Raw genomic sequence first — 24,553 nt, forward strand, 5'->3', positions numbered from 1 at the left:
CCTCAGAGGTAACCAAGGGCGTTCTTTCCTTAATAATGTCCCCTGAGCCCGATAATCGAATATCTACAGTAGCCCCAAGTAAGTAAACACCTTTGCATGCAAGACGAGTATACCACTAACTTACCTGAGCAAATGATTTGTTTTAATACATGATTACAGATCAAACCAAAGAGATGATTCCACACTGAAATCATATAAGGTTCTTGCTTTTTCCAATATGCAAAGCCAGTTTCCATTCAAAATGGAACATCTGCAGGAGCATTTAATCAACAGTGACTTGAGCCACTGGTACATAGTTACCAAGAAAATGTCGACATACAATAGCGGGCAAGCTTCTTCGAGACGCAAATATGAAAAACTAGTATCTTTATCTGAAAGCAACCACACAGTTCCTTTGTCAGATGCAGTCAGTAGTCAAAGAAAAGAAATGGATGTTAAGAAATTAGAACTTCACACACACCTCCAATAGTGTTTTAGCCTGTGTAGGAGACAAGTATGCGTTTGCACCCAGGAATTTAAGCATTTGCCGAGATATCTTGTAATGCGGTTCCAGGCAATCCCGACCCTCTTCTTAACAAACACTAAGCTGCTGAAAGAAACCTGCAAAATCATCCAAACCAACAAAGATGATATTAGGACGAGACCCCTTGCATCACCTACCCTTATCCAAGATATACAGATAGACATACCTTGCATCTGGTCCTCGTAGAATCCATGGGGCGTGTTCTCCAGCTCCTGATTGCTTTCCTAGATCCTCTGCTCCTTCCCCTCCAGCGGCTGCACCAATCACAGCAGAACATCAGGGACAAGAACGCCCCAAACACCCCGAGCTCCATGCCCAGTGGGGGTGGAGGTAGAGGTGGCGCCTCTCATAGCGCAGAGGAGGCAACGACGCGGTGGCGCGGTGCCGGCGCCGCTCCGGACGATATCGATGTAGGGGGGGACAAGGCGGCGACCATGTGAGCAAGCAACGTTGCAGCACGGTGGTTGGGGAGCAGCAGTGGTGTGTAGTGCGGGAGCGAGGAGGCATGGGAGAGCAAGAGAGAGAAGGGGAGCAGGAGGCTGTGGCTGCCTCGATTCCTCTCAGATCGAGAGAGAGAGAGAGAGAGAGAGAGAGAGAGAGAGAGAGAGAGCGCACGGAGCAGCCACAGCTCGGCGTCGTCCATCCTGGGCAGGGGCGGCGGTGGCAGCGGCGAGAGGAACGGGGGTTGCTGCCTCACGGGGGGAGAGGGCTAGGTCTCTCCCTCACTGCCCGCTCGCTTCGCTCCTTCTTTTCTTGCTGCTCGCTAGCTTTTTTTCCTCAAGCGGGGCATTCGCTGTGCCTGGCCCACACTACAAGAAATATGTCAACTAGTGACCTTCGGTCAGTGACCCTGAAAGAATTGGTCATATCTCTACGACCATTTGAGACCAATTGGTCAAAAGCTGCTTCGGGGGCTCCAAACCCTCAACCATATCGACCATTTTGGCCACAAAGGTCATAATTTCCTTACACGAAATGGTCATAAAATAGATAGTTGTGGTCGGCGGCCTTATTTTGGCTGATTAGGACCTATCTAGATGGTCATATTGTTGTAAACATAGATGCATTAATGTGACTAGATTTCCACATCATCACTTTTGTCTACGTGTCCTATCTAGTTGTCATGACTGGACTGTCACATCATCATTTTCGCCTACGTGTCCTATCTAGTTGTCATTTTTTTTCTTACGTGTCACTTGATTTGAAGATTAAACTGACCTTGGGGCTACTACTTACACACGGGACCCACTAACATGTGCGACCCCGAGCTCCATGCCCAGTGGGGGTGGAGGTAGAGGTGGCGCCTCTCATAGCGCAGAGGAGGCCACGACGCGGTGGCGCGGTGCCGGTGCCGCTCCGGACGATATCGATGTAGGGGGGGACAAGGCGGCGACCAGGTGAGCAAGCAACGTTGCAGCACGGTGGTTGGGGAGCAGCAGTGGTGTGTACTGCGGGAGCGAGGAGGCATGGGAGAGCAAGAGAGAGAAGGGGAGCAGGAGGTTGTGGCTGCCTCGATTCCTCTCAGATCGAGAGAGAGAGAGAGAGAGCGCACGGGGCAGCCACAGCTCGGCGTCGTCCATCCTGGGCGGGGGCGGCGGCGGTAGCGGCGAGAGGAACGGGGGTTGCTGCCTCACGGGGGGAGAGGGCTAGGTCTCTCCCTCACTGCCCGCTCGCTTCGCTCCTTCTTTTCTTGTTGCTCGCTAGCTTTTTTTCCTCAAGCGGGGCATTCGCTGTGCCTGGCCCACACTACAAGAAATATGTCAACTAGTGACCTTCGGTCAGTGACCCTGAAAGAATTGGTCATAGATCTACGACCATTTGAGACCAATTGGTCAAAAGCTACTTCGGGGGCTCCAAACCCTCAACCATATCGACCATTTTGACCACAAAGGTCATAATTTCTTACACAAAATGGTCATAAAATAGATAGTTGTGGTCGGCGGCCTTATTTTAGCTGATTAGGACCTATCTAGATGGTCATATTGTTGTAAACATAGATGCATTAATGTGACTAGATTTCCACATCATCACTTTTGTCTACGTGTCCTATCTAGTTGTCATGACTGGACTGTCACATCATCATTTTCGCCTATGTGTCCTATCTAGTTGTCATTTTTTTTCTTACGTGTCACTTGATTTGAAGATTAAACTGACCTTGGGGCTACTACTTACACACGGGACCCACTAACATGTGCGACCTGCTAAATGACATGTGGGCCAAGCTGACACGTAGGACCAAGATCCAGCGCCATGGCGGCGATAAAATGCAATGACATGTGGGCCAAGCTAACACGTAGGACCAAGATCCAGCGCCATGGCGGCGATAAAATGCAACCAAAAGGCCCCACATCTAGATGGTCATATTGTTGTAAACATAGATGCATTAATGTGACTAGATTTCCACATCATCACTTTTGTCTACGTGTCCTATCTAGTTGTCATGACTGGACTGTCACATCATCATTTTCGCCTATGTGTCCTATCTAGTTGTCATTTTTTTTCTTACGTGTCACTTGATTTGAAGATTAAACTGACCTTGGGGCTACTACTTACACACGGGACCCACTAACATGTGCGACCTGCTAAATGACATGTGGGCCAAGCTGACACGTAGGACCAAGATCCAGCGCCATGGCGGCGATAAAATGCAATGACATGTGGGCCAAGCTAACACGTAGGACCGAGATCCAGCGCCATGGCGGCGATAAAATGCAACCAAAAGGCCCCACATCTAGATGGTCATATTGTTGTAAACATAGATGCATTAATGTGACTAGATTTCCACATCATCACTTTTGTCTACGTGTCCTATCTAGTTGTCATGACTGGACTGTCACATCATCATTTTCGCCTATGTGTCCTATCTAGTTGTCATTTTTTTTCTTACGTGTCACTTGATTTGAAGATTAAACTGACCTTGGGGCTACTACTTACACACGGGACCCACTAACATGTGCGACCTGCTAAATGACATGTGGGCCAAGCTGACACGTAGGACCAAGATCCAGCGCCATGGCGGCGATAAAATGCAATGACATGTGGGCCAAGCTAACACGTAGGACCGAGATCCAGCGCCATGGCGGCGATAAAATGCAACAAAAAGGCCCCCGGGGGTTCGAACCCGCGACCTGCCAATGTAGCGCATCGATCCTAGCCACCTGGCTACCACTTCACATGTAATGCAGGAGCGCACCGGCTGCTTTTAAACAAACTACGTCGCTGGGCCAGGACCTCGGTAAGTGGATGGAAATGGGCCGTAAGTCGGCCTGGAGAGCGAGCGCGCGCGCGCTGGCGCGCTGACGGCTACTCGTGGCTGTGGATTTGTTTTTTACTGTTTTCATTGCTACAAATTAAATTTGGCCTCCAAATTGACCGAGAGCAATTTTCAAAAAAATGAAAAATTAGTCATAGTCTTTATAGACCATTTGGAACCATTTTTTACAAAGAAAATACAAGCTTGCCCATGAGTATATATTCCTTTGATAGGGACTTTAGGGGACTTCGAATTGTGGGTTTGGGGGTTTTGTCTTTTTAAAAAATGGACCCGCATTACTAACTAGTGGACACGCCATGTGGGATCTGCCCTACTAACTAGTGTTAAAAATGATAATCAAATATTTGAAAAATGTTAAATGTGTATACAAAAAATGTTTACCATGTATTAAAAAATTATGAGAATAGAGAAAATGTGTCTCACATATACGGAAAATGTATACCAAAAAATATAATGTGTATGAAAAAAGTTGATCATCTATGTTAAAAAATGTTAATCTAGGCATTCGAAAAATATGTTAAACAATTTTTTTATTAAATGTAGACCATGTTTTAAAAACAATTAAGCTTGCATTTAAAAATGTTAAATATATATTCAAAATGGAGTGGTTCCATTTTACAACAATTATTTTCCATTGAAAGATAAATAATAGCTCATTTTCTAGAACATTTATTTTAATATTTTTCGTATTGCAAGTTGGTTATTTTTCTCGGAAACTAGGTCACATATAATGAAACAATATGAAGGTTTCTCATTTTTTTTATTTTTTATTTTAAAAAATTTCATGCCCGTTTTAAAATGCGGCCAAAACGGCTGGTAGGATCGTTTGTAGCTAGGGGTTAAATCCTGGAAAACTCTTGGTGTTTCTCTGAAGAAATAGCTATTTACGTACCTAGAAATTATTTTTGGAAAAAATTAAGAATAATATATAAGGCAGTTGTAGTTCAAATTTGACTCAGTTCCAACTAAATCGGCAGAAATTTGTCTTTTTCTCGAGAGGTGCATCAAAGCTTTAGACACGCAACCATTTGGTTCGCTTTTGCAACAAATATATGGTACGTCCTTCAAAAAAACTCATTTTGGACACTCAAAAAATGGAAAACGAATTTTTCATGTCTGTTTCAAAATGCGGTCAAAACAGCGGGCTTGACCGTTCCTAACTAGTGGTTGAATCGTGAAAAAAATTTGGTGTTTCAAAATACGGCCAGAAATAATTGCCGTATTACAAGTTTATTATTTTTCCTCGGAACTTGGCCACATATAATGACACAATGCGAAGGCCTCCCAATTTTTTGATTTTTTTAGAATTTTTTATGCCCGTTTGAAAATACGGCCAGAAATAATTGTTGTATTACAAGTTTATTATTTTTCCTGAAAACTTGGTCACACATAATGACACAATGCAAAGGTTTTCCAATTTTTTGATTTTTTTTGAAATTTTTATGCCCGTTTCAAAATGCGGTCAAAATGCCTGGCTTGACCATTCCTAACTAGTTGTTGAATCTTGAAACTTTTTTTGGTGTTTCTCTGATTAAATAGATACTTATGTACCTAGAAATGATTTTTGGAAAAAATAAAGAGCAAACTATGAGGTAGCTATAGTTCAAATTTGACCCGCTTCCAGCTGAATCGGCGGAAATTTGTCTTTTTCACCAGAGGTGGATCAAAACTTTTGACACCCAACCATTTTTTCAATTGTGAATTATATATGGCCTAGTATTTTATAAAATTTATTAGGTCCAATTTTGCAATAAATATATGGTAGGTCCTTCACAAAAAAACTCATTTTGGGCACTCAAAAAAATGAAAAATGGCTCTTTTGTGCAATGAAAGTGAAAACTCCCTTAGACAACATTGTTTGGAATTCCAAGATGCACCCTTGTGCACGATATGAGATTGTTTAAACAAACTATGACATGAATGTGGCCATAAGATTGATCATTTGGCTTGAAAGCCATGAATCTTCACACATGATAGGTCATTTCTGAGAATACTTTTTGAAAATAATTACCACATTACAAGTTTATTATTTTTTCTGTAAACTTGGTCACATATAATGACACAATGCGAAGGTTTTTCAATTTTTTGACTTTTTTTGAATTTTTTATGCCCGTTTCAAAATGCGGTCAAAACGGCAGGCTTGACCGTTCGTAGCTAGTGGTTGAATCTTGGAAAACTTTTGGTGTTTCTATGATAAAATAGATACTTATGGACCTAGAAATGATTTTTGGAAAAAATAAAGAGTAAACTATGAGGCAGCTGCAGTTCAAATTTGACCCGCTTCCAGCTGAATCGGCGGAAATTTGTCTTTTTCACGAGATGTGGATAAAAACTTGTGACACCCAACCATTTAGTCAATTGTGCATTAAATATGGCTTATTATTTTATAAAATTAATTTGGTCTAATTTTGGAACAATTATTTGGTAGGTCCTTCAAAAAACTCATTTTGGGCACTCGGGAAATGATTAAAAATAGCTAGAAAGATAAAAATGCATGCAAATTGGTGATCATCCAAAAAATGTGGTCTAACTTGAGAGAAATATTTAGTTGTGCCATTTTGCAAAATATTTTGATAGCTGCTTCACAAAATACCCATAGTTTTAGTACTTAGAAACTATTTAAAACCATAAATTTTCTAGGCCAATCAGGGGTCATCCAACGGATCACCCCCCTTAGCCGATTTGAACCGTCCGTTCTAGCTGATCTGACTGTCCACCTCTCATCAGCCCAATCCGAACCCTAGCCTCTCTCTTCCCCTCTCTCTTCCCCTCTCTGCCGCCTCTCTCTTTCCCCTTCTCCCCGATCCAGATCCAACCCAAGCGCCCTGTCCTCCGCCGCCCCCCCCGTCCCTTGCCATAAGCCACCCACCTTCAGATCCCTCCGCCCGCTCGCGCCTTTGCTCCCTCTCCACCTGCGGGGCCGCGCCCCTCGTGCTGCTCCCCGACGATGCGGGCTCGCCCGAGTGGCGGGCGACCGGCGGCGGCGACACCAACGTCGTCGCGAGGGGGCTGCGAGTGGCGGGCAACTCGCACCTCTTCCGTCTTCCTCCCCTTGGCCTCGATTCCCCAATCCACCAAACACCGCCGACCTCCTCTCCTCTCCCACCATCGACCTCCTCTCCCCAACCAGCCCCACCGAAGACTTCCGCGGTCTCCCCATCCCCGGCAACCTCCGCCCTCGACCCCGTCGCCCTGGCGGCCCCTAATCTCTCTTCCTTTCCATGGCGACTGGCGAGGGAGGATCCAGATCCACTCGAGCGTGACTGCGGCGGCCACGCACCACAGAGGAATCCTCCTCCTCCGACACCACCGCCTCCGCGCCCTCCTCCTTCAAGCCCCTAGTCCCCTGCTGCGTCCAGCCTCCACATACACCCCTCCTCGCGCCCGGCCGAAACCCTAGCCAGCGGGCGGCCATGGCGGACGAAGCTGCCGCACGCCAGAGGTAGAGCGCAGGCCTCTCTCCTCCAAGACCCCGACAATGGTATGAATCCCTCCTCCCCTTCTCTGTTTTTCCCCTCATTTCCTCATCTGATGCGTGTTTTTTCTGCGTGTTCATCTGTTGCCAAGGTGACTGCTCTCTTGCTTGGTGTGTGTGCAGTTTGGTACCATCCCGTGGGGAGGGCCAGGGACAAGCTGCTCTGATCCGGCGATATTCCTCAGTAATCATGTTCAATCATTGCCCTGCTTTTTAGTTTTTGTATTGTTAATGGTGATGGTACATGTATCTGATTGTTTCATTTCCTTAGCCCGGAGAAGAGCCTTGCCCCTTGGACCCCTGGATTGCAGTAGCTGACAAGAGCAAGTATGTGAATCTACAGACTCTCAAATTGCAGGAAAACCCTGAGGTTAGTATTAGGCTTCCTGCAGAACTGTTGAGTTGAAGTAGTCCACTTTTATGTGATGTTCACTGGCTAACTGCTAGCATGACAACAACCATCAATCATCCAGGATGTTCCAACTGGTGAGCTTCCAAGGAATGTGCTGCTTTCTGTAGACAGACATCTTGTTCAGACAATTGTTCCGGGGACTAGATTAACTATCGTTGGCATCTACAGTCTATTCCAAGCATCTGGGACAAACAAGTACGTTTTGGAACCAGAGTTTTTGTTGTTGTTATCTAGGCTGGTTACATGGCTGATGCTGCCGTATATTCATTTTGCAGCCAGAAAGGTGTTGTTGGAGTTAAATAGCCCTACATTAGAATTGTGGGGTTAGAGCAGTCTCGAGATGACAACACAAATGGCCCCTCACATTTCACACTTGATGAGGTAGTTTAATTTCTTCTGTTTTCATTAATCACCGGAGCTGCACTTTTTCCCTGTGATGTTAACTTCATTGTTGGGTTGCAGGAAATGGAATTCAAAGAATTTGCGCAGAGGCCGGATGCATATGCCAAGATTTGTTCAATGATTGGCCCTTCAATTTATGGTCATGGTGATGTCAAGAAAGCTATTGCGTGCCTCTTGTTTGGGGGATCAAAGAAGGTATTTGATCTTTTCAGCCTCTGATATGTTATATGTATTGCAAATTAAATTTTATTCTGTAGCTAATTGGGTGGTGCTCCCATGCTATTTAAACTGTTTTATACTACAGAGGCTACCAGATGGTGTCCGTTTGAGAGGGGACATTCATGCCTTGCTTTTGGGTGATCCATCCACAGCAAAATCCCAGGCAAGTGCTGTTTTAAGTTATCATGAGTCATGACATTTAGTTTGTTGGCAAATAACTTGATAATATATGTCATATCAGTCTTGTCAACTCCCTAGAGTTGAAATTTGTAAATGGTTAGTGATTTCACTTGCTGGAATATTTGGAAGGAGTGAAACGTAATATAGTTTGATACCTTTAACTAGCAAGTAGCTTTCAAGTCAGTCAACTTTCAGTGATAAGGTCCTGCTCTCCTTTGCTTTCCCCTTTTTTTAAGGCAAAGCAAAAGCTTTATAACTTAATGGTATGTGGGCATATCACCCATGGCACAATCAGCCACACGGGCTGGTACATCATCCTCCCACTCAATGTATAGGTTCGGATCATACAGGTGTCCCGCTGCTGCTAGCTCGTGGGCTACAGTGTTGGCGGCACGCCTACAAACAGAGATTACATGAAAAGAAAACCACAGTTTCAACTGGAATTTAGTGTCCTCTATCACTGCTGCATATGCTGACGAGTCCGCCTTCTGCATGTCAAGTGCTTCGAGTAGCAGTTGCGAGTCTGTCTGGAATTCCACTCGAGTGAGCCCCAGATCAGCAGCAAGCGAGACGGCCTGAGACATAGCAAAAGCTTCAGCTGCAAACGGATCATTGACATTTGCTTGACAGCCAGTGCGGGCACGGATGATTGTGCCATCTGCTGTTCTCGCCCCACGCCCCACCCCGCTTGGTTTGTCCCTGGAAGGAAAGAGCCGTCTATGTTGATCTTCACCATATCACCCGCAGGGGGGCTCCATTTTTCCAGTGCTTTCTTCAGTTGTTTGCCTAGAAACTCGATGTACTCTAGGACATTACTTCTGGTCCTCCTGGCAATCTCCTCGCCCGGTGCCGGCAGTTCTCCTTCCCTCAACTTGTTGCGGTTTGCCCACCAGAGCCACCAAAAAGTAAGGACGTGCATGCATTTTTTCTCATCCAGCCCCACAAATAATCCAGCATTGCATGCACGGACGTGATTCCTTCCAATTCCATTCTCTCTTTCTCCAAAGCCAGATCTCGCCACACCACCTTAACTAACCTGCGCTTGATGAACAAGTGGGCACCATCTTCCACTGCACGGCCACAAAAGAGACATGTCGTGTCCTCAATCGGGATCCCTCGCTTCTCAATGTTGGTTCTGAGCGGCAGTGATTCGTGTTTCATTCTCCACACAAACAGCTGGATGTTCTTTGGCACCGGGATTTTCCACAGCCTCTTCCATTGTTCGTCCGGGTGGTTCTCCAGGTTACCCACAGTGTCCGAGCTCATGCCGACCCCTCCGTCCTTTTTTTGCCATTCTGTTTGTATGTGAAGCTTGTACGCGCTCTTTACCGAGTGCCTCCCCTTGCTATCGTACTGCCAGGCTACAAAGTCCTGAACTCCCTCCCGCAAGGGAATTTGCAAAATGTGCCTCGCATCATCAGGCCAGAAGGTTTCGCGGACTAACCGCTCATCCCATGTTCCAGAAGCTGGGTCGATCAAGTCATTTACCCACTTTAGGATATTGTTGCCTTTCGGTGTGATGATCCGGCATGACCACGGCCGCGGGATCCATGGATCATCCCAGATCTTCACAGTAGAGCCATCCCCGATCCTCCAAATATATCCTTCCCTGATGAGGTCCCTTCCGGCTAGCAAACTACGCCAAGCGTACGATATTTCATCCTTAGGGGCAACATCAAGGATGTTACCTTTAGGGTAGTAACGGGCCTGAAGGTCGGACTCTGAATCAGTCGCCAAACTTGCTTCGACAGCATAGTTATATTGAAACCGTGCATGTCCCGAAAGCCTAGGCCCCCATGCGCCTTGCTCAAAGTTAGTTTTTGCCAAATGATCCAGTGTGTGGTATTTTCCTTGTCCTGTTGGCTCCACCAATAATTCCCGATCAAAGAGCTTATTTCCTTGCAAAACGTCTTGGTGAGGTCGAAACATGACATAGCAAAGGTGGGTATTGCTTGGGCCACTCCTTTAACTAAGGTGTCCTTGCCTGACTTTGCAATTAGCTTCTCTTTCCAGCGATATACCCGTCCCGCAATGCCCCCCTTCACATAAGCAAATGCCTTCCTTTTGGACTTACCTACATGCAGTGGAAGCCCTAGATATTTCTCGTTCCAGGATTCACTCTGAATCTACAAGGCTGTTTTGACCGCATCCTTATCCTCCTCACCTGTATTAGGGCTGAACATGAGCGCCGATTTTTCCAAGTTTATGCACTGTCCCGAACAGTTTTCATACAGGTCCAACACCTCTCTAAGCGCTGCCCCTTCCATCTGGTTCGCCTTCATCAGAAGAACAGAATCGTCAGCAAACAAAAGGTGGGAAATCAATGGTGCCGTCGGGCAAATTTTCACTCCTGAGATTCTTCCCTCCCGTTCAGCATCATGGAGGAGTGCACACAGGCCCTCACCACAGATCACAAATAGATATGGGGACACCGGGTCCCCTTGGCGTAAGCCTCGTGAAGGGCAAAACTGGTGTGACAGTTCCCCGTTCAGCTTGATCTGGTACCGGACCATGGTTACACAGTTCATAATCAGCTCCACCCACCTTGCTTGGAAACCCAGTTTATGCAACATCGCACGGAGGAACTCCCATTCCACTCTATCATAGGCTTTACTCATATCAGCTTTGACTGCTGTCACTCCCTCCTTCCCTTTCCTCTTGTTCATCAGGTAGTGTGAAATTTCATAGGCCACTAGGACGTTATCAGTGATCAACCGCCCTGGTACGAACACGCTCTGGTTTTCTGATATGAGCATTGGGAGGATCAACTTGAGCCTGTTAGCAATCACTTTCGAGACCAGCTTATAGACGACATTGCAAAGACTTATCGGTCGTAGATCCTTGATCCTGTTCGGGTTCTTGACTTTGGGGATGAGAACGACGGTGGTACCATTCCAGCCCAGTGGCATATTACCTCCATTCAAAACCGCAAGGACCTCCTCTACCACTCGATCGCCCATGAAGTGCGAGTGTTGCTTAAAGACCACCGAGGGCATGCCGTCTGGCCCTGGCGCTTTGAGATCGCCAATGTGGTCCAGTGCCGCTTTCACCTCCTCCCTGGTAAACTCCATATCAAGCATGTCACGCATTTGGCCCATAACTCTGGGCTCGACCTTCTCAATGGGCTCATTTACTCTATCCCCAGCACTGGAAGTAAACAATTCCTAAAAAAAAGAGCAAATGTAATTGTTAAGATCCTCCCCCTCCTTCACTACCGACCCGTCCTCCTTCTTCAACTCCTTCACCCGGTTTGCCTTCCTCCTGGCCGACGCATAGGCCATAAAGTAACGGGTATTTCTGTTGCCGTCTCTTAGCCAATCCACATGAGAACGATGCTTGGCCTTGGTGTTCTTCTTCTGCTTTAGATCCTCAACCACACACCTCAAACAACCCTCTTCTTTGATCTTTTCTTCCAAAACTGCAGCCTTCATACACCTCTCCAGCTCCTGTTTAGCCTTCTTTAACCTTCCATCAAGCTCTCCCGCCACATCCTTTGCCCATGTTTGCATTCTCCCAGGTACTCCTTTAAGTGCTCCACCCACACTAGCCTCCCCATCCCGCCAACATTCCTCCCAGGCTCCTTGTATCTCAGCACTACACCCCTCCTCCTTCAACCACCATGCCTCAAACCTGAATCCTCCATCATCTCCCGCCTTCCTAACTAGCTCCCCCTCTGTGTTGACAATCACTGTCCGGTGATCCGAGTGACGAGGATCACCATTTGTGACCGAAAAAGCCAGGAACATCTTGCACCATTTTGCAGTAGCCGTAGCCCGGTCCAACCGCTCGCAAATGTAATTCCGTAGCTCTTTACTGTGATTCCTCCAGGTAAATTTATCTCCCCTAAATCCGATATCACACAGATCACAGGCCTCCTAGGCTTCACGAAAATTGTTCATAAGTTGTTGCGGTCGAGTCCCCCCTCCAACCTTCTCATCACTTGATAGGATTTCATTAAAATCGCCAAGACATAACCAAGGTCGTCCGGTCTGATGCTGCTGTCCAAGTATTCGCATGGTCCTCCAAGTTTCCTGTTTACGCCCCGAAGCAGATTCCCCATAAACACCGGTCAACCTCCAAACCACCCCTCATCATCTGTGACATCCACATCTATATGCCTCCGTCCATAAGATCGCAGCGAAACTCCCACTCCCCTACGCCAGAACAAAGCAATCCCACGACTCCTTCCTTCTGGATTCCATGCAACCATGTGTGTCAAGCCCACCATCCACCTGAATTTCTCCATCTCTTTTTCTGTTAGTTTTGTCTCCGCCAAGAAAGCACGTCGGGCTCCTCCATTCTCCCCATCTCGACAAGACTACAAACTTTCGGGCCATTCCCGAGCCCCCGGCAGTTCCAAGCCGATGATTTTCATTGCGCCCGGCGGGGCTGCTCCGGCAGCCCGGCCGATATGCTAGTGTTTTTACGTTCTTGGCAGCAGTCAAACCTGCCTCCCCTTTCTCTGTGACTTCTCCCGCTTCCAATCGCCCCTTCTTCGCCTCGGTCTCATGATCCTTGTATTCTTCCTGACTCCTCTTCTGCCCCAAAACCGTGTGAAGCGGCTGTTTCTCCGCCCCACCCTTTTCCTCCCTTCGGACCTTTCTATAACATTTAAGATCATTGCCCTTCTTATTGCCTCCCTGCTCTGGACTCCCTTTCTTGCTAACTGGCACCCGGTGGCTTCCCTCCTTCTCCCTTCCCTGCACGCCCTCATCATCGCGGGTGTTAGCCGTGCCTAGCATGCTGGTCCTGTTCTCCTCTCCATCTACTTCCCTTCGAACCAACTCTCCCTGGCCACTCGTTTCCTCCGCAGCTACCGATCCCTCCTTGCCACCCATGTCAAGCCTTTTGGGCATTCCTGTTCTGAGTTGATATGTGATCCTTTTCGGCGGGCTAGTAACCTCCTCTCCCTTCTCTGAGCCATCTTCCCTCCCTCCTTTCCTTCCATCTCCCTCTTTTTTCCATGATAGACTGTCACTTCCACTACCTGACCTACGACCTGAACGACTAAAGCCGTAGCTTCGCTGAGTATCACTGCCCCTATTCTTCCCCTTCTAACCCCAGTGGTCATCATTGCTGGCCCGTTTTCTACCTACATCCGCCTTTAACCAACTCCCAAACTATGATTTCTCTCCTTTTTGGAGTTTAATTGTGCAGTCCTTCTCACCATGGCCAATCAAACCACAAGTATAGCAGAAATCCGGCATGAACTCGTATTTGAAGCGACACCATTGTCCCTCCTCTACTTCCTCAACCGCATTATCAATAGCCATCTTCTTCTTCTGTTTCTGCTTGTGTTGATCATCCTCCTCCACCTCTAGCATGAAACCCCTCATGATGGGTTTCTCAATATCCATCCTCACCTTGACTCGCAGAAACTTCCCTATGGCTCTTCCATCCGCTCCTGCATCCGCCTCTACAAATTTACCAATGGTATTCCCTATATCTTCTGCCGCTTCCTCATTCATCATGCCCAGCGGCAGACTGAAAATATGCACCCAGCTGGGTATGTCATTAAACTCATAGTCCTCAATACGTTTGCCTGGATCATAGTTCTCCACCACCATCAACTCCTTATCGAACATCCACGGCCGATCCTCCAAAGCCTTCCTCTTCCCCGACTCTTGCTTAAAAGTGAACATAAACACGTTGTCTCATACCTCCGTGCATTCGATCCCTTTTATTGGACACCAGACGCGCCCCAGGGAGAGTGAGATCGCATCAGGGTGAGCTGGTTTCTCAGACAACAGTTTGTCGATCGCTCGCGGATCGGTATTCTTCCCCTTCTCCTTCGCCGATCCGCGGATCTTGACTACCTTCTTCTCCTCCTCCGAAAGCTTGAGCCTACTCAACAACCTCCCTACTCCTTCCATCGCTCTTCCTCGGCACCCCCAAACAGCTGCCTAGGGTCTATGGTGTTTTACGACTGCGCGCCCTAGGAAACGCACAGAAGGTTTTCGAGGTGGGTGGATCGGGGACAAAGGCTCAAGCCAGATCGCAGCAAGGATCAACCAGGAACCCAGGCGAGGCACGTTCACAGATTGGATCGGGAGCCAGGAGGCCCAAACCCTAATCGCCTCCGTGATCTACGGAGCGATACGTGAACCGTCACCCTCCGGGACGGACCCTTCCTTTCCCTTTGCTGTTGCATGTGTCAGTATGTTATACTCTTATGCTTGAGTGCTCGACCTTTTCTTGTATGCATTAGGCAGGAGTGCGGCCCTTCCACTCTATAATGTCTACGCTTGCATGTTGGATTCATGTGAAACTCTAGTTTAGTTCATATAATTTGCCAAAATAATCGTTTCTGGTTTTTACACTTATAAAGACCTATGATGTCTGATTGAGTGACACACATTTCTACATTTGGACAGTTTCTGAAGTTTGTAGAGAAGACTGCACCAATTGCAGTCTATACCTTTGGAAAAGGTTCATCTGCAGCCGGTCTTACAGCATCTGTAACCCGGGATAGTAACTCGGTATGCTTTTCTAAATTGAATCACTTGTTCTGTTTACTCTGAAGTATTTATTCTGTGTGTAAAAGACTGTTCTTTTCCTGCACAGCGTGAGTTTTATTTGGAAGGAGGGGCCATGGTGCTGGCTGATGGTGGAGTAGTTTGTATTGATGAATTTGACAAAATGAGGCCTGAAGACAGGTAACGTTTAACTAGCCCTTTGTCTAAACTAGAATAAAACATTGTGTGCATGTTTATTTTGTACCCTCTTATAATCATTTAATCTGTTTTGTTATTCTTGTGTGGTTCCAAGCATCTGGGACAAACAAGTATGTTTTGGAACCAGAGTTTTTGTTGTTATCTAGGCTGGTTACATGGCTGATGCTGTCGTATATTCATTTTGCAGCAAGAAAGGTGTTGTTGGAGTTAAACAGCCCTACATTAGAATTGTGGGGTTAGAGCAGTCTCGAGATGACAACACAAATGGCCCCTCACATTTCACACTCGATGAGGTAGTTTAATTTCTTCTGTTTTCATTAATCATGGGAGCTGGACTTTTTCCTTGTGATGTTAACTTTATTGTTGTGTTGTAGGAAATGGAATTCAAAGAATTTGCGCAGAGGCCGGATGCATATGCCAAGATTTGTTCAATGATTGGCCCTTCTATTTATGGTCATGTTGATGCCCATCTCTTTACTGTTTGTTAGATCTATTCTGCTGGTGCTTAAAATTTGACATGCCTGGATTCTAAAACTCGTTCTTACAATTTTCATTTCTATGATCAATTTAGAGAGTTGCACATGTCAGTATATTATATACCCAAAAAAATCCTAGCTAGTGAGAACATTTTAGTCACTCCATGAACGCATAGTGGTTAGTGTTAGTCATACTATTTATGTACATGACATTTGCAGTCAATTCTTGATTATAAGTGATTGGATCCCTCATTGGCTACTATTTGATGTTCTGTACCTATTCTTATTCTTATATGTTCATTCTTATTTTTTGCACAGGAGAAGTGCGAATCCATGTCCGAAGTTGTGAAGCATATCAGCAAAGAGTAGCATATTATGTGTTGTAGTTGTAGGCAGTAGTAGGCATACCTGGGTTGTAATATTCTGTAACTATTATAATAAATTAATGTAGTATTGTTTTGGACCAATTTCATTTCCTCTCTCGTCTGTTCGAAACAATGATTGTGTATGTGATTTGAATACCCGTGAAATGGAAACCTGACAAGTTGGGTCCCGCTGCAAAATAAAATGGTTGTTTGACAAATTTCGAAATTTCTAATGAGTGGGACCAATTTTGAGCTAAGCATGACAAGTGGGACCCGCTGCAAAATAAAATGGCTGAAAATAGAAAATCAGTAGACTATAAAAGGCTGCATTCTAGAATATAAAAGGCCAAATTGTTGGGCCAGGCCCATGTAGCTAGCGAAAATTCATAAAAAAAATATACTGTAAAAAGGCCGAATTGTTGGGCTAGGCCCATGTAGAAAACCGAATTGGGCCAGGCTGAATCTTGTGCCACATCAGCTTGCCACGCTGGATGCCTACGTGGACTGGGGAGGTTGCTAGTGACCAAAACACCACAATAGACATATTTTGGTCATAAATGTCCACGGCCATTCCAGAAGAAAGGTCGTTATAGTCAGTTTACGACCGCCAGCTTTTGACCTTCTGTTTTTGGTCACAAAAAGGTCACAAATGAAAAACCATGACCTTTCAGTGACCAATAGTGGTGGTCACAAGTTGACATATTTCTTGTAGTGCCACGACCACAGGGTCCATCCGTCAGCGACAGAGGCTAGGCAGGGCGTTGGGTGAAAACGGACACAAGTTGGAAGTGTTGGCCGCGCGGATGGCCCGAGAAGTGCCGCTAGTCTATCATCCTTTATATGTTTAAAGTAAGTAAACACCTTTGCATGCAAGACGAGTATACCACTAACTTACCTGAGCAAATGATTTGTTTTAATACATGATTACAGATCAAACCAAAGAGATGATTCCACACTGAAATCATATAAGGTTCTTGCTTTTTCCAATATGCAAAGCCAATTTCCATTCAAAATGGAACATCTGCAGGAGCATTTAATCAACAGTGACTTGAGCCACTGGTACATAGTTACCAAGAAAATGTCAACATACAATAGCGGGCAAGCTTCTTTGAGATGCAAATATGAAAAACCAGTATCCTTATCTAAAAGCAACCACACAGTTCCTTTGTCAGATGCAGTCAGTGGTTAAAGAAAAGAAATGGATGTTAGGAAATTAGAACTGCACACACACCTCCAATAGTGTTTTAGCCTGTGTAGGAGACAAGTATGCATTTGCACCCATGAATTTAAGCATTTGCCGAGATATCTTGTAATGCGGTTCCAGGCAATCCCGACCCTCTTCTTAACAACACCAAGCTACCGAAAGAAACTTGCAAAATCATCCAAACCAACAAAGATGATATTAAGACAAGACCCCTTGCATCACCTACCCTTATCCAAGCTATACAGATAGACATACCTTGCATCTGGTCCTCGTAGAAGCCATGGGACGTGTTCTCCGGCTCCTGATTGCTTTGCTAGATCCTCTGCTCTTTCCCCTACAGCGGCTGCACCAATCACAGCAGAACATCAGGGACAAGAACGCCCCAAACACCCCGAGCTCCATGCCCAGTGGGGGTGGAGGTAGAGGTGGCACCTCTCATGGCGCAGAGGAGGCAACGACGCTGTGGCGCGGTGCCGGCGCCGCTCCAGATGATATCGATGTAGGGGGGTACAAGGCGGCGACCAGGCGAGATGTAGGGGGGACAAGGCGGCGACCAGGCGAGCAAGCAACGTTGCAGCATAGTGGTTGGGGAGCAGCAGCGGCGTGTACTGTGGGAGTACTGCGGGAGCGAGGAGGCATGGGAGAGGAGAGAGAGAAGGGGAGCAGGAGGCTATGGCTACCTCGGTTCCTCTCAGAGAGAGAGAGAGAGAGAGAGAGAGAGAGAGAGAGAGAGAGAGAGAGAGAGAGAGAGAGCACGGGGCAGCCACAGCTCGGCGTCATCCATCCTGGGCGGGGGCGGTGGCGGCAGCGGCGAGAGGAACGGGGGTTGCTGCCTCGCGGGGGGAGAGGGCTAGGTCTCTCCCTTGCTGCCCGCTCGCTTCGCTCCTTCTTTTCTTGCTGCTCGCTAGCTTTTTTTCCCTCAAGCGGGGCGTTCGCTGTGCCTGGCCCACGACCACAGGGTCCATCCGTCAGCGACAGAGGCTAGGCAGGGCGTTGGGTGAAAACGGACACAAGTTGGAAGTGTTGGCCGCATGGATGGCCCGAGAAGTGCCGCTAGTCTATCATCCTTTATATGTTTAAAGTAAGTAAACACCTCTGCATGCAAGACGAGTATACCACTAACTTACCTGAGCAAATGATTTGTTTTAATACATGATTACAGATCAAACCAAAGAGATGATTCCACACTGAAATCATATAAGGTTCTTGCTTTTTCCAATATGCAAAGCCAGTTTCCATTCAAAATGGAACATCTGCAGGAGCATTTAATCAACAGTGACTTGAGCCACTGGTACATAGTTACCAAGAAAATGTCGACATACAATAGCGGGCAAGCTTCTTTGAGATGCAAATATGAAAAACCAGTATCCTTATCTGAAAGCACCCACACAGTTCCTTTGTCAGATGCAGTCAGTGGTCAAAGAAAAGAAATGGATGTTAAGAAATTAGAACTGCACACACACCTCCAATAGTGTTTTAGCCTGTGTAGGAGACAAGTATGCGTTTGCACCCATGAATTTAAGCATTTGCCGAGATACCTTGTAATGCGGTTCCAGGCAATCCTGACCCTCTTCTTAACAACACCAAGCTGCTGAAAGAAACCTGCAAAATCATCCAAACCAACAAAGATGATATTAGGACGAGACCCCTTGCATCACCTACCCTTATCCAAGCTATACAGATGGACATACCTTGCATCTGGTCCTCGTAGAAGCCATGGGGCGTGTTCTCCGACTCTTGATTGCTTTCCTAGATCCTCTGCTCTTTCCCCTCTAGCGGCTGCACCAATCACAGCAGAACATCAGGGACAAGAACGCCCCAAACACCCTGAGCTCCATGCCCAGTGGGGGTGGAGGTAGAGGTGGCGCCTCTCATGGCGCAGAGGAGGCAACGACGCGGTGGCGCGATGCCGGCGCCGCTCCAGACGATATCGATGTAGGGGGGGACAAGGCGGCGACCAGGCGAGATGTAGGGGGGGGGACAAGGCGGCGACCAGGCGAGCAAGCAACGTTGCAGCACTGTGGTTGGGGAGCAGCAGCGGCGTGTACCGCAGGAGTACTGCGGGAGAGAGGAGGCATGGGAGAGCGAGAGAGAGAAGGGGAGCAGGAGGCTGTGGCTGCCTCGGTTCCTCTCAGAGAGAGAGAGAGAGTGCACGGGGCAGCCACAGCTCGGCGTCGTCCATCCCTACAGCTCGGCGTAGTCTATCATCCTTTATATGTTTAATATGTCCGCCCAGCTCACCACCATCCTATACCGGTCTGCGTGCAAGTACTACCTCAACGTCAAGCCGTGAGCCACCACAGCCGGCGCAAGCTAGTTTTATCTATGTTTTTAGTTTACCTATGTTGATGATCTCCACGGGAACAAAACTATGTTTAAGTTTTTAAATTTATAGTATGGTTTGCAAGATTTGTTTTGTGCTGGGGTTTAAGTGCCCGCAAAATCATTTTAGGGTGAACCGTAAAACGATTTTACGGGTCAGAATTTGGCACATCTGCTAGAGTTGCTCTAAATAGATGCACAATGGCACGGTGCTCCCCAAGACACAACGTCCAAGGGTGCCACCTCCCCTCTGGACCAGCAAGGTTTGCAGAGATCAAACAAGGAGGAACAAGAAAACAGGCAAACAATTCATAACACAACAAGTTATGCACGAAGCCAGAAAAGACATGCCAAGCGAGTACTAACCAGTCCATGAACCAAAAGTGCAACAGAAATTACAAGATACCATAAAACCAAGTCCAGCTAGATGGTCTAGAGTTGACAAGTTACATGATCCGAACTCTACACTATTCCTTTGTTCGGTAGAATTGGCATCAGATGCACACACACCAAAACGGCGGAAACCTTGTCACAGCACATACTTGCGCCTTCCATTTCTGAATAGTCAAGAGATGGTAAATCCATCGACAATCCAGATTATCTCACTTCACACCCTTACAAAAAACCGAATCCTGTACACAAATGAAAAGATAAGTCTGATGTGTCTGCAGAAGTACGAAATGCAAGGTTACTTGTGACAATGAAAATGAAGATACTGGAACAATTTGGAATATATCAGCATGTGAAGATACTGTAGACATTTGAGTTACTGTTCAGAACTAATATGTCAGCATATGAAGATACTGTATCGCTGCCTAGAATGCACCGATACGGATACGTGTATCAGTATTGGGCCGATACCTCCTCATTTTTGAAAAGTGACAATACGGGGATACATTTGACTAATTTTAAATAAATAATGACAAATGGTTCTTTAATATGAAGTATGACCAGCAATTTAACTTGATGTTCTGATTTTTTCCTAAACATGGCCAAGGTGTAGATTTCATAGAAATATTATGCAGAAGAATACCAATACAGAGATGTTTGTAGTGCAGGGAGGGTAGCTGCCCATTAGATAGAAATTTATATGAGAGAGGGAGAGGGGGTTGGAGCAAGAGCACCGGATTACGCATCACCAGCTTGCTGCCGGCGAGCTACTGCTCGATCCTGAGGCTGGAGGTGGGGAGCATTCCCGAAAGCTGCTCCTGCATCCTGCTGGAGGGGAAGTCAGGGAGGCGAGTCAGATGAGGACTGAAGAGCGGGAGCTGCCGCCGGTGAGTTGCTGCTGCCTGCTGTTGAGAGGAAAAGGCGCCGAGTAGGTGAAGAGGATGTGAGGAATGAGGAGCAGGAATCCTCCCAAGCTTGCCCGTAGCTTGCCGCCAAGTTCGGCGCCCGCCCGCGGCCGCAGATTGAGCCGCCGTCTAGATCAGGAGGGCGGGAGGGAATGAGATCAGGGATGGGTTTCGGTACAGGTAGGGTTGAGACATACATGTGAGTTAGTGCACTTTATTGGGCTTGGACGTATCGGGAGAGTACCCATGACTCCATGAGGTATGCCTCAAGTATCAGAATTAAAAATGTTTGTTTTTAATAGGCCGATACTCTCCTGATATGTAACGGGGACGTATCCAGGACGAAGCCATATCTGTATGGTATCCAATACGGATACATTTGTTTCCTAAAGTATCTGTGTATTCTAGATCACTACTCTACATTGATCTTCAGACATTTGTGCTATTGCCGAATAAAAGCAGAACTAATCAACAAATCCATATTGTGTTTCATTACTGTTCTGGCAACACATATATTGAATATCCTTTGCCAACAAAAAGGGTTATATTGGTTTCATTTCTAAGCCTGGCCAAACTTGGTCCAGATATCATATCATAAAACAATTTGGAATCCCCAAAATAGTTCTTTGTTCATAATTCTTCAGTTTTTTTTTATTTACAGCCTGCTTTCTTAGTTTCTTTCCCACATATGAAAGCTAATTTAAGAACATAGAGATCATGTCAAGAGTCATTAGTTAGCTTACGTATATTAAATGTAGACAAGAGCTTCAAGACTTTGAGAATCTTCTCGTCGACCACATTACACTTGATTTCAACCATGTTAAGGTGCTCTGATATTGCAGACGGACCCTCCATTGGACTGTACCTTCCTTTCATTTCCACTTCATGATCTGGTCCCTATGGTAAGAAAAAGCATTGAACCAATGTTCAATATAGATAGCTGATAATAACGTTTAACACTACAACAGTTGTCCATTTAGAAGATTTATGTACCTTGGAGAAAAGTTTAAGAGAGAGCTTCTCTAGAACTGGTGAATTTTGCAGAATGCAAGCTAGTGGATCCAAGTCAGGAGCCTCCCACCAGTACACACTGAGTGATAAAGTCTTTAACTTACTAAATGTAGGGCAGCAATTCATCAAATCTCTTGCGAAAATGAACTGGAAAGAAAAATACAAGAAGTAATTAAATCAAGTAATCCTTACTAAGAATGGGAGATGCTGATCTAAGACCCACAATCTGTTTGTGATGCATATGTAATCTGTTTATCTCTGATTCTCTAGAAACAATGTAGATAATGGAACACAAAAAAGGGATAACACAAATGAAAAGAGTTAAAGATGAGTGTCACACCTTTCCAAAATAAGATATCAGTGCAAGATGTTTAGCACTTGAGATCCCACCCATAAGCACGCAATCGATGCGGCCATCGTTTTTTGATAGACAATTCCACATCCGTTCTTATTACCTCAACAGAAGATACTCAAACAGACACCTTCGCAGCCCATGCCAAGATTCACACATGCAGTCTGTAGCAACGGCATGTTTTCAAGAAAAGGGGTTTTACCCAAAAAGCGATCTAGTTTCAAAGAGACAAGGCCTGGAGTAGAAACGTTAAGCCGGCAATCCAGATCACAGCCGCAACTAGTGATGCTCAAATGCTTTAGGGAAAGAGATGATATCTTACAACCATTGATTTTGCAAACACCCATCTTCAGATTCTCCAATGCTGGACAGCTAGCAAAATCAAGAAAGCTCTTTTGTAGGATTAGACCATGAAGGTGCAATGTTTTCAGGTGCCGAGACACAAGAGGCAGGCCGTCTAGGGTGAAGTATTCTTCCCCAAGGATATGAAGGGTGAGCACCCGAACTTTGCAAATCAGAGCGAAACGGGTCCATAGGCTCACATAGGATTCGCCTTCGTAGTAACAGTGGAATTTCATCTCAACACTTTCTAGGTCGGTGCGCTCGCGCAGCATCAGCAGATGTTCGACGAACTTCCGGAGGTCTTGGAATGAGATATCCTCATCATCGTCAAGGACAAGGTCTAGGATACGCAGGCCTGTGGTGGACTTCCAAAGGTGGCGCCAGCGCCGGGCGAGCACGCAAGTCCGAACGGACTCCTGCGCTGGGAGGAAGGAGAGCACGTGCTGGAGGAGATTGTCCGGGAGGTCGTGGACGGTGGTGCTCACCGTCTCCGGCGGCGCACTCTTGCGCTTCTTCTTGGGAGCCATGCGTCGTCGGCGCTACGAGGCAAGAAAGTATCAGACGCCGCGAGGGTAGAGAGAATGGGATGAGGTGGGCAGATGGATTTCTCGCCTTCCGGCGGACGCGCCTCACCTGGCCGGTAAGTCGCCGCCGCCGCCGCCGCCGCCACGAGAACCGGAAGATGGGCGGATGATACGGTCCTAGGTAACTATCACTCGATTCTCAACTCCGGAACACCAGATCCATCCAGGATACAAATTGGAGTAGCTAGGGTTTCAGCAAGAAGAAGGGGGGATTGGGGAACAGAGCCAGGAGGTGGAAGAGGAACTCGCCCAGCGGTGCCGATAAATGTGATCCCACGATGCCCTCCACACACGCACACACGCCCAAGTAGCCACCTCACTGACTCTGAGTCCAGTATTCTCCACGGACGCGAGGATTGGGCTTGGCCTTCCTCTTGGGCCGGGCTGCCCGGCATGCCCGTTGACCTGGTCGCTCCCGTGACGTTGATTCGGCTTGTCCCCGAGCCAACGCCCTTGAAAATCTTGACTTGAGTGGCACCTTGTCTTCCGAGGTGGCGAGCGACACGGGGAAGGGTGTGGCTATGCCTCACTCGATGAAGATTTAACCAAGTTTTATTTTTTTTATTTTCAGAAAAATTTCCAATCTATTCATCTTCAATCATGATAATACAACGAATACCAGAAATAAAAATTACATTCAGATTCGTAGACCACCTAACGACGACTACAAGCACCGAAGTGAGCCGAAGGCGCGCCACCGTCATCGCCCCTCCATCGCCGGAGCCGGACACAACTTGTTGTAGTACACAGTCAGGAAATCGTCGTGCTAAGGCCCCATAGGACCAGCACCCCAGAACAGCAACCGCCACCGATGAAAAATAACGTAGATCGGAAGGATCCAAACCGAAAACACACGAACGTAGACGAACAACGACGAGATCCGAGCAAATCCACCAAAGATAGATCTGCCGGAGACACACCTCCACACGCCCACCAACAATGCTAGACGCACCGCCGAAACGGGGGCTAGGCGGTGAGACCTTTATTCCATCTTCAGGGAGCCGCCGCCGTCTCGCCTTCCTGAGTAGGACACAAACCCTAACAAGATTGAAAAAACGACTAAAAACGGAGCCCTCCCGCCGGCCCTTGCCAGGATCCACCGCGCCTCCATGGCCCTAGGGCCACCGGAGACGAGGCGGACCTGCGCCGGCGCCGGCAAAAAGCACAAATTCTAACTTTCTTTCTTGGAGGAGAAGGAGAAGGAGATTTAACCAAAGTCTTAGTTAAGTGACATAACATGCAAGAAAGAGAAAAGGAAAAAAATAAAAATAATTTTTTGCATAAATCTCAACATAAAATCTCATATCATCGACTGAGACTTCGTAAGTCTCAGTCGAAGTCTCAGTCGAGTGAGACTTAGCAAGATTGCATGGGGAAACTTGATCAGTGGACCAACACCTACTTGACTTCCGTGTCAGCAACCTAACAGTACCTCACTCTTAA

At 46.7% G+C, this 24,553-nt stretch overlaps 2 protein-coding genes and 1 long non-coding RNA gene across 3 annotated transcripts; 2 read left to right on the plus strand and 1 right to left on the minus strand.

The window, feature by feature from the left end:
• The first annotated feature begins 6,726 nt into the window (after window positions 1-6,726).
• LOC119322196 lies at window positions 6,727-7,873 on the plus strand. The gene is made up of 4 exons (XR_005155453.1): window positions 6,727-7,278; window positions 7,365-7,456; window positions 7,544-7,642; window positions 7,746-7,873. It is a non-coding gene; the product is annotated as an uncharacterized LOC119322196 (long non-coding RNA).
• An 89-nt stretch (window positions 7,874-7,962) lies between these two features.
• LOC119320779 (DNA replication licensing factor MCM5-like) lies at window positions 7,963-15,305 on the plus strand. Its single transcript, XM_037594728.1, has 6 exons — window positions 7,963-8,065; window positions 8,147-8,281; window positions 8,391-8,468; window positions 14,860-14,964; window positions 15,050-15,141; window positions 15,254-15,305. Exons 2-6 carry the CDS (start codon window positions 8,150-8,152, stop codon window positions 15,303-15,305), a joined length of 459 nt encoding a protein of 152 aa, XP_037450625.1. The 5' UTR covers window positions 7,963-8,065; window positions 8,147-8,149.
• Window positions 15,306-19,815: 4,510 nt separating this feature from the next.
• On the minus strand, window positions 19,816-23,376 carry LOC119326395. The gene is made up of 5 exons (XM_037600055.1): window positions 23,160-23,376; window positions 22,173-23,065; window positions 21,815-21,979; window positions 21,565-21,718; window positions 19,816-20,158 (listed from the first exon to the last, which is right to left on the minus strand). The coding sequence occupies exons 2-5, from the start codon at window positions 22,272-22,274 to the stop codon at window positions 20,142-20,144; spliced, it is 438 nt and encodes a 145-aa protein (XP_037455952.1). The 5' UTR covers window positions 22,275-23,065; window positions 23,160-23,376; the 3' UTR covers window positions 19,816-20,141.
• Between the last annotated feature and the right edge of the window lie 1,177 nt (window positions 23,377-24,553).

This window comes from Triticum dicoccoides, chromosome 6B (genome assembly GCF_002162155.2).
Source record: "Triticum dicoccoides isolate Atlit2015 ecotype Zavitan chromosome 6B, WEW_v2.0, whole genome shotgun sequence".
NCBI classification, from domain to species: Eukaryota; Viridiplantae; Streptophyta; class Magnoliopsida; order Poales; family Poaceae; genus Triticum; species Triticum dicoccoides.